General features: G+C 44.1%; 2 protein-coding genes across 2 annotated transcripts in view; both read left to right on the top strand.

Annotated features, from left to right (window-relative positions):
- T265_04822 (hypothetical protein) overlaps nt 1-2,042 on the top strand; it is a gene marked incomplete at both ends in the record, with an annotated part of 66,400 nt that extends 64,358 nt beyond the window's left edge. The window contains 2 exons of the mRNA XM_009169668.1: nt 509-798; nt 2,018-2,042. Coding sequence (XP_009167932.1) covers nt 509-798; nt 2,018-2,042 — 315 coding nt within the window. The remainder of the gene's footprint in view (nt 1-508; nt 799-2,017) is intronic.
- A 3,975-nt stretch (nt 2,043-6,017) lies between these two features.
- Nucleotides 6,018-15,866, top strand: part of T265_13610 (hypothetical protein) — a gene marked incomplete at both ends in the record, with an annotated part of 21,438 nt that continues 11,589 nt past the window's right edge. The window contains 2 exons of the mRNA XM_009169697.1: nt 6,018-6,493; nt 9,398-9,653. Of these exons, the coding sequence (XP_009167961.1) occupies nt 6,018-6,493; nt 9,398-9,653 (732 nt within the window). The remainder of the gene's footprint in view (nt 6,494-9,397; nt 9,654-15,866) is intronic.

The raw sequence follows: 15,866 nt of genomic DNA, 5'->3' as shown, positions 1-15,866 counted from the left end.
AAAGAATCCGCGCTTGAAATGAATGTGGCCAAGGTATATTTTAAGCTGAACCTTGCGTTTTACTACACTGAATGACGAAACCTCTCGCCTAAAATACGCCTTTCTGTATGAAGTCAGGCAAAAGTAGGTCAAGTGCTCTCTAACGGCGTTGGTACAGAACAGGTGGTACTGCATTCCGTCTAAGTGCAAGTTAATCACCTGTAACTCTAATATGAAATTCAACGCCTGATACGTTTCATATCCTGCCAGTAACACCGCTGATCTGAATGAAAACCGATACAAACAGCAGTCTGTAGGTTTGAACAGGTGTATCCTTTTGGAGTAAAATCAAATGACATACAACAAAGCGAAACGTTTTATCGACATTGTTATCTTGTCAATAATTCCTTACAATGCTCCAAGCAGAAATCCCAATCTGCTGTTCACTAGCCTCCATCACGTGACTTTCTCGCATAGCTGGTCACCTCACAGCAAACCAAACAATATCTCCTTCCTAATCCCCTCACAGTTTAGCGACACTACGCTTACACGATCACCTCCACGTCACACTCCAATGGGCCGTTTCACGCCAACTTATCGTTGCGATCCTCCTCTGGGTTGTTCTACGACTGACAATCGTCCGCAGAGCGAACACTACACGGAAATAATCAATCCAGTCTATTCACATCAGTTCATCGGTCCAACTGTCTACGATCAACAGTCAGGTCGGACAAGTCCTCGTTCCCGAAGTACCATGACAATGCTCTTCAGTGGACAACGATCCCCAACCGGAATGAGGAGGTGCGCATCGCGAGAAAGGTGAGTTGAACATTCGCACAATCTAGCTTGACAGCTTGATCAGAAAATGGATCGATAAAGCAACATGTGGAGACCTAACAACTTCACCCAACATGGTCTGATTAAGACGAACGTCACTTATGTAGAATTCGTCTTCTGGCAATCACGCACAACTTTATTTATGAAATAGCGTGGGAAGCCCAACACAGTAGTGATCCGTGTGTAAATGTGTGCGAACGTTAAACAACATGTCCTAATCGATAAAACCAAACATTATCACAACGTGGTCAGATGCACAGGCGTTTTAACAATTCAAGACGTGTGGGCGAAACGCGCTACTGTAAGGCTGTGTTCACTTCATTGCAATCTGCCCCTCATTATGACACCGTGTTCTAAAGATGGTGACATAACGAAAAACCAGATTACTTACATAGTTTTAGGTTTAAACTGAAAGCAACCGATGCCAAATGCGAATTTGCTTCAAAAGAGATAAATGGGGTCATCACAAGTAGTGTTATTTGGGTTCCAGTGACACGTGACCTCTCATTTAGTGGATTATAACCTAATTTATACCAGACAATGAACACTCTTTTAATGTCCTCTTGTGGGTAGCCTCTGTTCGTATAGGCGCCTTGTGAGTGGATGCTATAACATTCAGATGATCACCCCTGTAACATTGTATCTAGCCTCGGATAGCTTGTCCGTGGCGGTGGCACTACATGTTGGCAACTGAAGTTTCGTCTTGTAAGTGAAACTACTTCGTGCTGAAAATCTCAGAAGCACTGTAGAGCCGTATCATCCATTTTGGGAATCATCACTAGTGTGGATTGAATCGGAGACTCGAAGCCAGGATCTCTCGCCTGGCAACCTGAACACCTAACCACTTGGCTGAGAGTGATCCATCAGAAGTCTGATTAACTCGTAGTTAGACAGGATATAGCGCCACTCATTCTTCAATCACGGAAATCATATTATATGGTTACGTATTGAATGTCACTTCGAGTGACAATTTCCCAAACTACCGACAGTATAGCGAACTAAACTCATGTGCAACTCTTCTGGGACTGCTCCTACCTGACAAATCATGAACAAAACGAAACCGGTCGTGGGTTGTCGAAGAGTTTTCAGCAACACTACGGGTAATTTATTACATCTGTCGTCAGGATGGTTTAATACCTTGGTTCATTGCTGACAGAACTGCTACATCTTTCGACCGACAGCTTTTCTTTTCCCTTTTAAGTGTACTTCCTCCGCAAGTTCCCTGACCTGATTTGTTTGCTCCTAACAGCGATCGTCAGGGAAATTGCGGGCAGTAGAAGTGCCTCTTCTAAAAAGTCCATAAGAGTTTTTCTCACTGGTTGCGACCCTCATTATGATCGTCCACCCAAAACGTGACCAATCTAAGCGATGCAATGGGAACAATCGGCTGCTATACTATTTACAAAGTAAAACGGAAAAAAACATTGTGGAGTAAAGCATTGAGCTGCAGCGCTCCTTCGGTGCCTTGAAACTACGCAACCGCAAGGCCGAAGTACCGTCAGGCAGCCCAAACATAGAAAGGTGTAATCGAGTAGCTAAGATTGGTTGCGAAGGCTGAAGATTCTGGTCACTAGTCTTGCACCCTGGTAGCTGCGATATTTCTGGTTTGTTCACTGACGAAGACCTTGTTGCTCTAGCATATGCAGTCGATATTGTTCTACCCTTTAAATAGAAGAAAACGCAGGTGTTTATGGATGGGCTGATCAAATTCATTCCGTCCTTTGGTATGCACTTTGCACACACAAAGCGTAAGATCACGCTCCTAGACATGTAGTCACTAAACACACCAAGTACAATGCAGCGAGAGGCATTTGAAGTTGGGAACATATAAAGTCAACGCACACACCTGTAAGGATTTGGTCGCGCTTGTTAATTTGAGACACCTATGGCCTCAAAGCGGTATATCTCTGAATCTCAAGGGGCGTGTGTATCAGGCTACAGTGTGGGCTGTTTTGTTGTATGGCCGTGAGACTTAGCCTGTACGAGCAGCGGAACTTAGAAGTCTTGTGTTGTTCGGCAGCGGTTGTCTCAGGGCAATAGCTCGTGTGGGTTGGTGTCGGAGATTCCTTGCCGAGACAGTTAGAAAGCGAGTTTTTCGTTGCGCAACAAGAACTTATATTAAAGAGTGTGTCCAGCACCAGAAGCTGTTTTGACTGGGCCATGAATTGTGTACACCGAACCATCATTTGGCGAAGAGCGTGCTGTTTTCCATGTGCAATTTGGAGTGGCGGAAGCCGAGGGATGGCCAACCGTTGACCAAGCAGAGGTGCATGAAGGAGATTACGAATCTATCTGCGTAAACAGAAAGAACGTCAGACGCTGCATAACCCGTAGTTACGGTGATGAAACTTCATTGATGACTTTTGTTTCGTGGAATTTTTTGTCGCACCCGACGCCACGTATTCTACACTTTTGAAGAAAAGTAAAGGGACTAGTAAACATACTCGTAACAGTCACCCACGCAAGTGGACTCATTTCTATCGATGTAAACATTCGGATCGTGGTGTGTCTCTTCAAGATGCGCCGGACCGTGTGACAATAATAGAGGATCGTCAGAAAATTGACCTCGAACGGCGGTTTCGTTACATACACCAGACACAGGAGAGATGGAAGGTTCAATCTGCATGTCAGACCTTTTATGGAGTTCCATCCGGTTATTATTAGGCTCCCTGTAAAGAAAATGGGAGTGGTTATTGTCAACAAAAGTTTTACTATGAACCAGGTGGCTTATCTGATCGATAAATTCACAGTCAACTCTTCCATCACAAATTTAACAGCTGCTGTAAAGTGGACAGACCGCTGGAATATAAAAAATAGTATACTCCGAGAGAAGTCTTATTTCTGGAGAAGATAAAATAGCTAAACTGTTGAACCTGTTTTTTTTAGCAAAGGGCTCAATAACTATGCTTTTCAACTGCAAGTCGTCTACATACATTATATGTATACATAAATGTAATAAAAGCCCTAGGGTGAAAAGAAGAGAAAGAGTGGGTGAGGGAGGGAACCTGGTTCTGGCCTATGTCAAGCATTCCGAGGTGCCTACACCTCCAACCACTCAATCAGACAGTCTTGAAAGAAACTGGCAGCACGAACGCCACTGACATCGATTAGCCGCCATTTCTTGCAACGTCTCCAGCCAAGCACAGGCGGGGTCATGGAGACCCCATCCTGGAAGGCGTACAACACCAACAACACCCAAACTCTCCGTGATCTCTCTGACGCCTTTCTGCCAAGTCATGTGCTGTCCACTTCGCGGTTTGCGCCATCCTGAAGAAGATCCAGAGAACAACACTCGTCTCGGTAGACGGTGTTTCGGCATGCGTAGCACATGACCGGGCACGTTCACCGAAGAATGTATCGGGCACCAGAAGCTGCTCTATCCAGACTAACTATTTTGACTACCAAACCAAATGGAGCACTGCCTGCTGTGCCTGGGTGGGAGTGATAAAAGCAGATATGTGGTATAATGGTTTGAAAGAGAGTACAAAATGTCTGGATGCTATCGGTGCGACTCACCTTTCAAGATAAAGACCTCGTGATCTCCATTGCGACCGGCTGGAGATGCTGCAAGTTATTACTACTGATCAATGTCACTGACGTCATTTTTGTCACTCACTACCCGGATTGCCTGAATGAGTGCGTGGAGTTGTAGGCACCTCGGAATGATTGTAGTAAGGTAGCACTGAGTCCCCCCGTTCACCTTTATTCGTTTCTTCACAATAAGGCTTTCAAATAAATCATGGTTGTACGGCAGTGAAGCATCACTCTTAAACACTGATGTCATGCTGCCGATCGCAAATGAGTGGAACAATCCTACTGAGACTTATCCAACCTGCATATAATGCATACATACCGAAAACGTAGCGGATGAAACGAGCTTAATCGTCCAAGGGACTGAGTTCATTGTCAAAACCACCCACAAGTCCTAATATGGATCGTTATAACCAGCAAAAGTGTCTAACTAGAACGAGTGGACACCTACTAGATCGGTACTTGTCGTGTACGGTTTATCTTCTAACAGCTGCTATGTGTGTTATCCATGTTATTTTGCTACAGTAATCCACAAACGGATGCAATCCGGTTAAAGTGGATGACCTAATTTCGACCAGATCTCCTATTAACTTGCGTACAGTGTGATTCACTTGCTGCAGACTCTTTTCAGGCTTAGCTTTAATCCGAGTTGTTAGTGTGATGCTGTTCATTACTTGCAATCAAAAATTTTGATTTCATAAAATTTCAATATCACTTAGTTCCGAATACTATTCTTTGAAATCTCGTTCTCTTCAGCATCTGAATTGAAAACAAACTGAAAGCACAGGATTCGGTTCGAAAGAAGTTTGCGCTAGTAAAACCACATTGACCAGAATGGATGAATTTCTAAATTAGTCTGTAGCAGAATTGCAGTGCGTTTGATTTACGAACTAACTAAAATTAGTGCGCTTCAAAAATTAAGTTATCCGACCAGAGATAAACTGCTATCATTAGGATATCCTGGTGTTCTGTGTTTGCGACTGTCTCCACCACAACAGAAGTTCCTGTACAGTGTTTGCCGAAAACCACTTGTGCGAGTTCTTCGGTACAGTCCACTGTGACAGAAAAGGAGTGAACCGGACACCGGTGTTTGGTAGAGGACAGCGACAGCAAGTCCCTCTACATTGTGGCATGCCTTTGGAGGAATCTCTCTGCGTGCGATCACCTGACAGCAGTCGAACCGTTGCGGAGATACAACAGTTGGGTAGAATTTTACAACAGTCCTGAAGTTCACTCAGTTTCCTGATAGTGATTATAAGGTACATTTAAACCTGAGGGAAAATAATTTGACAAATTTCCCTGGGTACAGAGGATAAAATACCTTAGTGTGAAATCCGGTGATCTACTGTCCTGCCCAAATTCAACAAGGCTGTATCTCACACCTGGCACTACAGTTATCGACAAGGGAAATCATTGAAATTCGCGCTACAATCACACCTGCCACGTGCTGGCTTTGTGCGCATGCCGATTATCGTCGCGTCCGGATGCAAAATATGCAATCAGCTGATTGGTGCGCTTCGCACGATCAATGCCACCCGCCATTGCTTTTCACCTCGTACTGATTGGTCAATCGTACCAAAGCTGTTGCTGTCCCCACTGAGGCTGGCTGGCTTTGTCTTTAGTTTGTGGCAACTTCGCACGCGCCATATCAGCCGCCGCCATCTCGAAGGATGGGTCTTGTGAACAGTCGATCAGCCGTCAGCGAGGATTTACTGACTCCATTCTTCCAAAATGACACAGAACTTACTCGTAATGGAAACATATTGACAAATGCATTGCTTCATCTCGGGTCACGCGATGGATCCGTGAAGGGCGTAAAGTCAGTAAAGTACATCAAAATGCCACGTGACGATGTTGATCAATCAGCTGAAAGTGTGCACATCTCTAATGCCAGTGTTGAGCATCATGCGCGTGATATGACTTCGACACACACAGCAGCAGAACAGTTATCCAAAACCACCTACCCTAGAATGAACGGTGGTTTGGAATACGGGGCCGTACACAGGGATTCTATACCATCTTGTAGCAGGTCACGTGCACACCAGAAGTGTCCCACTGTTTTGATAGAAAGGGTTTGGAGGAGACTGATGCCGTGTCATCGGCGGGGTGATCAAAGTAAGCCGTTACGTTTGCAACGTTCAGACAGGTCAGTCATACCCGTGTGGTATTTATTTCGAAGTTTCTTATGGGAATGTTCTACGATTTCATTACTTCCCCCTCTAGCAAACACTTTCAAATAGTGCTAAAACGTCTCCTTCTTTCCCCACATGATCGATATCCATTGTTTACCGTATCACAGCTGGTTACTCCGCGGGAAAGACACGTTGGTTGTGTCTAGGCGTGACGAACAGCTTTAATGGGTTTCCCAGCAAGTATTCCATCGGGTTTGAGGTCAGTGTGCATAATACTCAATACTTTTTCCCATACTCAGCTGGGAGAGACCACTTGAAAAGTATGAACCAATGTCAACCAATCCAACTCAACTGTGGTCAGAGGGAGACCGAAGGTGTGAAAAGTCAGGAAATCAGCAGCTTTATGATATCAAGATTTTGACGTCACGACTACGTACAAACGAACCGGTGGCGAAGTACCTTCCCACTGCGGGGGTTCCACTTGAGAGGTGGGGAGTAAATGAGCTAACCAGAAGGTGTCTTGTTTCCGGCTCTCAGGAGTTTATTTCCTTGTGGATGGAAAATCGTTTTTTCCACCGTTACTATCTCGACAAGGTGTTATACGCCAAAAGTAATAAGCGGGGGACTGGTTTTTTTTTAAAAAATTTCTTTTCCAAAAAATTTCCAACTATAGGAGATCATATCAAAGTCAGTAAATTTGAGAGATTTGAAAGTTATTCATTTCTCTCTGACCATCCTGGCCTAGGGTACCCTTTGAATGTTTCTTTCAACAATCTTAATTAGATGAGGACATTGTGTGTCACACGCTGACATACAAGTTATGTATACGAAAACCTCACTGCTTGCTTAACACGAATTCACATACACGTACGTTTCGACCTGAAAAGCTCCTATCAATTGGTTGTATTCACTACGCGACATATTACGCCTTTACTGTGTAACAGCGACCGATAACGATGTAGATTTGTAGAACGTGAACTGGAGAAAATAGTTGCTTTGTTGTTTGTTTAAACAGTTAGTTTTCTGCTTAACTGATTGTTTGATCGTGTGGTACTTTTCCCAAGCAAGTTCCCCACTCGTTCACATTTCCTCCTTGGATCTCACATCAATATAAACAGCAGCATTGCAAGGAAAACTCGTGTAAACTACTTGAGAGTCTGGCCAAGGGTCATTGTGCCATTCATGCTTTCTAAAAAGGCACAAACTGTCAGCTCCAAGCTACTCGGATGTATAGAGTCACTTGCAAATGAAAGCGGTATTCACGAAAGACTCAAACGAAGGTCGGCTAAACATACTGCTTACTGAGCAAAGGCCGCCTCGTATTTCATTCGCAGCTGAACGCAAGATATTCGAGTATTTTCTCGAAACAATGCACCATTCATACGTTTTCTGATAAGGTTTCAACAATCCGATAAGCATTTTGGGTTCAGGACAGTTTTCGCCACTACTGTCTTTGTGAATAAATAAATCCATAGTATCCCCAGATCTTTTAGATTGAAAGCCCACTAGTTTGTTTTCCCTGTGTCCAAGAACGCTCTGACCTTATAAGTGGATTGGTCACAGTATATCGAATGGTTTCGCCGCGAAGCTGGGATGACCTACACAAATTGCTACTCACTTAGAGGAAAGACAGATTACCACAATTACCTGAAAAGACATACCAGGACGAATACACTACTGGATTTTTACCAGGTTTTATTCAGTTTTCCGAGCAACTTCCGGGCACTATCACAAATCCTCTTCTGGAAAGGTGATGAACGTGGAAAGCTCCACTGAATGGTAATAAAGTTGAAACTGCAAAGTCGAACGAAATGCACACACATGTTCAACATAAAGCGGCCAATGTTGGGTCTATTGCCAGTTCACATACTCGTAATTATTTTGTGAAACTTAGATCCCATGACCGCATGCTGTAGTCAACCATGGCCCTAGTTTAGTTCGATTTATCAGCTACCAACCAATCGCACCAACCTATCTACGCTACCTGGGCTACCAACATTTTCCTCTATAGAATACCGCAGCTGGGCAATTTACGAGGCATCAGATAGACCCAGTCAAGGCCCCGCTAGAAGCACCCCATTGGTCACGCATGGATGAGAACGTTTGTTTCTTGATCTGCCAATTCGAAACACCTTGTGTCAACTCAACCAACCCATTATGCAACTGACTGCTATAAAGTAAACGAAGTGGTTAACGAATATACACTCATCTGCAAACTAATTTGGTTCTTTCGAGAGACTCACCTGGAACCCAGCTGAATCGAAGTGGTCGTTTATCGCTCCGGAGTTTCAGCGAATAACGAAAAGCTCTAGTTTCCCATTATTACTATCAGTGAAAGGAAGAAGGCCTTCGCTGCGGATTTATTAGAAAATGCCAACTGACCGGTTACAGACTATTGGACAGGGAAGCAAACCTCCAGTTTGCATCTTACTTACAAAAACTGGACACCCATCTTCTCCTGAACGTGTCTTCTTGAACTTTCCTGGAGACTCATTGACTCCAAACATTCCTCGCTCAAATCCAAGCATATATTACAAAGCTACTCCACAAATTTTGCAACAGATATCCCCTTTTTAAAAGACGCAAGGCGAAATTCCACGAACAACACATACTACTCGCGTGCCTCCCCGTCAGTAGTATCGCCGGTACATCAGTAATGGTGTTACCAGTACAGTTGCTACTTATGGGCAAGAAGGCAATGGAAAGCTGTATTTCTTCTCTAAAATGTAGGTATCATAATAAAAAATGCTCACACTTCAAGGCACTTTCAAAGGCTTTCCCCCATGTTGCACAGATGGATATGTTCCCTCTGGTAACCCTCCTCTACTTCTGATTTTTTAACAAAAACTTAAAAAATGATCAGTTGGATTGGCCGACTCGCCGACCATGTTCTGTTGTCCTCCTTGTTGCACCTTTAGCAGTGATGTATCCAGCCTTCCACGTGAGGCCCACCCATCAAGTAAACCTCGGTCTTCCGAAAACTGCCTGGATCGTGTGAGCACACTTCAACCGAGTAATCATCATTCGCATCCGACTTACGGGTCAGTGCACCGTTCACCTGCCCCACACCACTCCAATCTTCAAACCCAACTCCATTCGGAACTGGCACAATACATTGAGTCAATGAATGAGCTGTCCAGTCTAAAGACACAACTCGGAACCATCTCGAGACTGGTACGTACAGTTCAGATTTTGCGCTTTTCTGAGCGGGGTTGGACAAAATAATCTCTATTCGATACGCAGTGCATTTTGAATGTGTGTGCAAACAAGTAGAACCTAAGGTTGACGGAAGTTCGGGGACTGCGCCTACCTGATGGCTCCCAGAAGGGCGAAACCGGTTGTGGGCTGTCGAATAGTTTTCAGCAACCTTGTGGGTAGTTTCTTTTATGCATGCAAACACTTTCTGACCAGTTAGTTTCTTTAGGCTTCACTTCACCCATGAAACAAAGGGCCAGAATTTTTCATTCAGGCTGCACAGCTTTATCGATTCTAGCCCAAACAATGCAGTTATCGGTAGAGTAAACATCTGATAACCTGCTGTTACGTGCAAACAACCGACATTCAGCCATTATCGTTTTCCTCCTGACAGTCACTGCAAGCAACAGTGTCGCGATCCGAAACATTTATCATTGGCCATCTGAATCCTACCTATGCTGTTGCCCTGTTGCATCAACGCGTCCTCAGGTGCCCTGAGGTTTGGTCTGAATAGTTGTCGTTCTCCAGGAACTAACTTGTGGGTAAGGGCTTCGAAATTGACTACAGGCAAACGGTGTGATCGTGGTCGGGTCCCACATTTGTGTCGGTACCGTGTGGTATCCCTCATTTAACGTCTGAGCAAGTTTTAAAAATTCGGACATTAGCAACCTGAGAATTCTCAAACGATTCACCGAACGAATTTTCGTCTCGTATCATCTCGTAGAAAGCTAGTCTCCTGTTTTGAAGCATACAGTGTTGAGTAGAAAGTCACAGGCTTGTTTGCTCAGCTGGACGATTCGGTTACAAACGTTCACAAAATCACATGTGGCTGTTGTGTTTCGAGGAAGTGTTTGTAGCGAAACTGCTCAACTCAGCAAGCAAGTCAGCGACCAAAACTGCTACTTTTCCGCCGAAAATTCCGGTGCACGCAGCTACTACTAACATCATATTAGTAAACCCGTGCTCATCCAGAGTATCTTCGTACAGCACCGCCAGTTGCCAAAAAACGGATTCATCACCCGATTGGTTTTCCACTTCACACTTGAAAGAGGTTCGTTAGGAAAGCTGTTTTATAGGGTGGAACAATATAACCTTCACAGTTCCATTTTTCAGTGGCGGTAACCAAATAGCTCGATACATCGCCATATTTCCAGCTCTACTAGCTCACAAAGAGCCACCTACAGAAACCGCATGATGGGGGTAAGAGATCTACAGGACCTCAAATTCAAGCAAAGGCACTGTAGCCTCATGTGCATGAGTGCTCAATCCAAACGGGCTATGGGAATAGGGAGAACGTCAACGGTTGTATCATTGCAACTATGCATAAAAAACCTAGCCTCCTTGTTATATCACACACACTTCGGCATCAAGTATTGCAAAGTTTCATGAAGTGCATTCTGAACCTATCTGAATGAAATTCATTTCGCCTAGTCACCATCCATTTGGCCGAAATTTGAAACAATTGCGCTTAGCTTTGAACCGTCTGTATTGTTGTTCTAACCCCCCAGGGAAATTCCAGCTGTTTTATTTACTGTAGTCTGAAAAGGCATTAGATTTCACCGGCACGACGAGAGTTTGTATATTTCCGACTATCATAGACGTTTTTTATAGTGATCAGGCCTTCCTAAATTAACGATGCCCATTCTAAGCGTTCTATTTTTGTCATTTACAGTTTCATAGAATCTGGGTTTGCTCATTTTTTGTTACTTCTTCATAAAATATATATTTGCGTAACCCGAACTATACAGCCAGAATCTAACGGTCAAATTGAACGCTTCAGTGAAACGTTTGAACAAGGGTTTATGAAGGCGAAACTGAAAGGAAACATCAAACGGAACTTGTACAGCTTTTTGCGGCCATATCGACTACACCCGGTAATTTGGTACCTAGCCAGCAGTCTACAAGCAAAATGCTCCTAGACAAACACAGATGTTGACCTCGGCAGGTGATGTTGCCTACAAGATGTAGTTTTATGAGAAACCTTCACATAGAGGAAACGTACTATTTGAAGTTAAAGTTTGAGACTTCCGTTTGGACGCCACTTGTCAGTTTAATGCTCATTCGATGGCACTACCCTACATTGTCACCTCACATAATATCACCCATCATTTTTTTATGGAAGACGACAGTGAGACCAAAAACATAGCCAGCCAAACCCCATATCTCTTCAGATGCAACAATCCAGATGCACGCTCCAGGCCACTTATCGAAATGTGTCTTCTCAATCTTTTTTCCAGTTACATGATTGCGTGAAATATTAAAAAAAACGATTTTGTATCGATATGGCTAAGTGGCCACATAACGTATTATATATCCTTTCTACGTTCCGCGTTTCTACAGTCTTCTCCCCAAAATTGTTTCCTTTGTTTTTGTGGTTCATCTACTGCGTTCAACAGTGGATCCAGCACTAAGCCAGAAAACTCGTGCTTTTTTCCTTAGACTGCCTCAGTAACAACTCTGAGACCTGAGGTGTCCCCTTATCATCCAGCAGGACTATCCGCTTTTCACTGCTATGGAAGTTCATTCGTTGTTTTCATGAGTACCGTTCAGCAAGATGTCGAACCCACAGTTAAATGTTCGACCCTCGCATTCACAACGTACGGGAAATCGCCTGCCTCAACAAACGCATGATTTTCTCTTTTGTTCTGTCTAATACCACCGTTCAATTAACTCGTGACGACGCTTGAGTATTATTCAACAGGACTGAGCTGTTGGAACCCGATTATGTAGCTGTCTTGAATTCGGTCCAACTAGTTCCCTTACTTCCACGCAAGTGTACCACACTGCGATAGAAAACAGCCGGGCCTCACCAGAGTGGTTTGTTTCACATGACGAGAATCAATCAGTTGACCATGCATAACGGCAGAGCATCGGCTGTTTTGCTCTTAGAACGATTATTCCCGCATTTGAGGATATAATTCGTTTACTCTTTTTTGGAAAAATGGTACAGTTTTCGGCGTTCTTTTGTGCAACTAAGAAATGTAACAAAACCCATTGACTTACGTTGCTCAATCCTTTAGAAGAGCATTCGAGGAACTGATAAAATGGCGACGGCATAATAATGTGGACTTAAGTGCTCTCCGAGGCTGTGGATTGATGCAAAATTTGGTGCCAGTCCAATTCTGGGCTGTTCGTCCATGCTTCTTTTAGGCTAATGCCACAAAGTAAAAGACAGTCTGGAGTTTGAAACATCCTAGCATCATTCTTGGTGGTGTCAGCCTACAGTTTAGCAAGGATACACCCATCATCACTGAGGCAGAGATGTCGAACTGGCGATTCCTTAAGCCCTCTGTTCTCTGTCAGTTTGAGCGGTTTTACGCAACGTTATTTTCGATAACTTCAAAGTGAAAAGTTTCGGAAATCATCAATCTGAACTGCACAGCAGGCTTGACTGCAAACAACACTGTAGGGGAGGAACAAGCTGAACCTTAACTATGGCTGTGCAATTTTTCATAAAGGAAAATACTCACAAGATTGCTGAAAACACTTCGACAGCCCACAACCGGTTTCGCCCTTCTTGGGGCTCATCAGGTAGGCGCAGTCCCCGAGTTTCCGGCAACCTTTTGTTCTACTTGGCAGTGTAACCTCTGGCGGTTGGTCAAATGGCCGTTGATTTTTGTCTGCTGATCTTGAAAGTTAGTTTGCAAGCAATCTAGGGAATAAAAATCAGTGCGCAGTTAGTTAGGATATCTCCTGGCTGGTAACGGAAAGTCTGCAAGCCAACTACCAAGCATGTCGAACAGATCAGCGGCCACCTGATCAAAACCACCAGTAAGCGCACCTGAGCTACCAATATTCCATCACATCAGCAACATGTCCCTTTGGATTAAACCCATCTTTCTAGGTTTTGATGGCATATGATTAGACACCTAACGAAATGTGTTTTCTTCCATTACTTCGGTCCAGCCAAACATTCAATTACTTATGTATTTGATAGTGTGTATACAAGCTTAGTGAAACACGATGGCGAGGTTCAAACAGAGCACAAAGGACCGAATAAATAGGTCCACGTCAATTAATACTATCAGATTGATAGCTCAGCTCACTTTCGTAAACACGGAATGAATGCTGCAAGCATCAGCTTGTGTACAGCGTTTCGTTCTGTTACCTGAAAACAAACCGTCATGGTGACTGTTTCGTCATGTCCGGTGCTACGGGTAACACAGATGGCCGAGTTTTTTTAAGACTGACAGTGGCGTTGTAATCCCCACGAACAGCAAGGATTCCCCCAGACAAGCGACTGGAAGATTTCGGCCCATTTTATCCTGGGCTTTCAAATAAGTCATGGTTGTGCGGCAGTGAAGCATCGGTGTTGAACACTGACGTCATGCTGTCGATGATGATGATGATCCTGGACTGCTAGATAGCCTTGATTTCACATTCACAAAGCAAATACTGTCTAATTCGAATGATCACGCCCGGACCCCTTTTGACAGAGTTTGTTCTATTCCATACCGGTAGTTGAAACTTCTTTTCACAAGCCGTGGCTTACTGTCATATAGGCAAGAGGGTGTTACCAGTTCCTCTGCCTTCTGCCAGTAGACGGGGCAGAACTGGGAAAGTATTCTGTACAGATTGATTGATTCATCATTATCAGTTCATTGCATCCTTTTCCATATCCTGTTCATCAAAACAGTCACCGTATACACACAGACAACCAGTAAGCCGTTCTCCTCCCCGTTATGCTGATCTAATCCCATCCATTATTTCTAAATTCTCTACTGGTGTATGTGATCCTGTCTCTAACGTGTGTATTGATGTCTGCCTCGCGGTTGGCTTATCCCAGACGTGCCTAGTCAAAATGACCACGCTCCCCAGATCAATACCAATTTACCTACTGGTCTTCAAGCAAACTGCAGCCAGTTGAACGTCGTTGTTAGAGCAGAGTTCCCCTTATTGGCTGTCATAAGCTAACTGTACCTAACCTGCCATCCTGCTCGTGTGACTCACCATAACTGACAGTGTTTCCCTCATACATTTTGGTGTAGCAATGTCTCACAGTTGTTGGAACTCTTTTGGAGTCGAACTAGAGTTGTCTAAGTCAACGTGAATCGTTTCAGAACTTTTCAACCAAGCACTTCTGACCACATACCAGTCCTTCTCGATGGACTTACTTTTCACTCAAGCATGACTGAAGAAGAATTCGAAATCTCCGCATCAGGAAGACAGCTTTATAGAGACCGACTTCAAATAAAATGCTGTCTGACAGTCGAACATTTCCATTCTAACCCTCTGAATACCGTGTGAATCAGACCAAACTGAAACCCGATGAAAAAATCAAGCTTATTTGCTGACGTCTGACAGGAAAGCTGGCGCGCGGCTGGCGGTAGCAAGGTCTATCAAGAATTCGTTAGATCAGACACTAAATTCAAGGCACAGCTGATGCAGCGGTCACTGTTTTTTTATACCGTAAAACTAACGACTTATGTCCAAACAGTGTTTTTCTGCCAGCTGAAGGTCTTGCTGTGTGTTTGCCGTCAACTCCCAGTTGAACAGTCCTCCTAGAATCCAGATTTGGCGATTCTGGTTCTTCAAGATCAAAGAGAGGAGGCGCATTAACACTAGTTTCGCTCTAAGCATACATCATCAAAATTGCTTGCGTCGGTCGCCAAGGGAACTGAACCCTAGGCAGTCGGTAGGCGAGTAGAACGCATTACCATTCATCCACCGGCCTATATCAGATGCATCTGGAATGTAAACCCAAGCTGTTGACGTTTGAGTGGTGCGATTTGTTTGTCCAACATCTCAAACATTCACCCAGCATCTATCTTGATGTTTGCCATCTCTCAGGTCATGCCAGTCAGGTAGACCCACAGAAGTTCAAACCTGATACACAAGTTTTTTATTCCTTGCGGGTGGGTGCAACTTTTGTAGAGTTGTCGGGTAATCCAGTACATGAACACGTTCGCCCAGTCCTTTGTGCCCAGACAGAGTAGTGTTAACAAGCTTGACCCATATCTCCGACGCCTATTGTCGAACATACATCAAGGATAAGAATATATATGCACAGTTGATCAGCCCTCATAAGAGCGAAACTCGAGCCCGGCACTTCCCTGCTTTGATGTTTGACCACAATCATTACCCCGGACAGAAAGAGGACTTTTCCAAGGAGGTCTGTGTGAATACGCATTTCTCGAATACCGCAACTATCTACAACTAACCTTAGCTCGCCCCTTATGCCGGTGAACAAGT

This window comes from Opisthorchis viverrini (assembly GCF_000715545.1).
Source record: "Opisthorchis viverrini unplaced genomic scaffold opera_v5_85, whole genome shotgun sequence".
Lineage (NCBI taxonomy): Eukaryota > Metazoa > Platyhelminthes > Trematoda > Opisthorchiida > Opisthorchiidae > Opisthorchis > Opisthorchis viverrini.
This window is presented reverse-complemented; position numbering and strand designations above follow the sequence as displayed.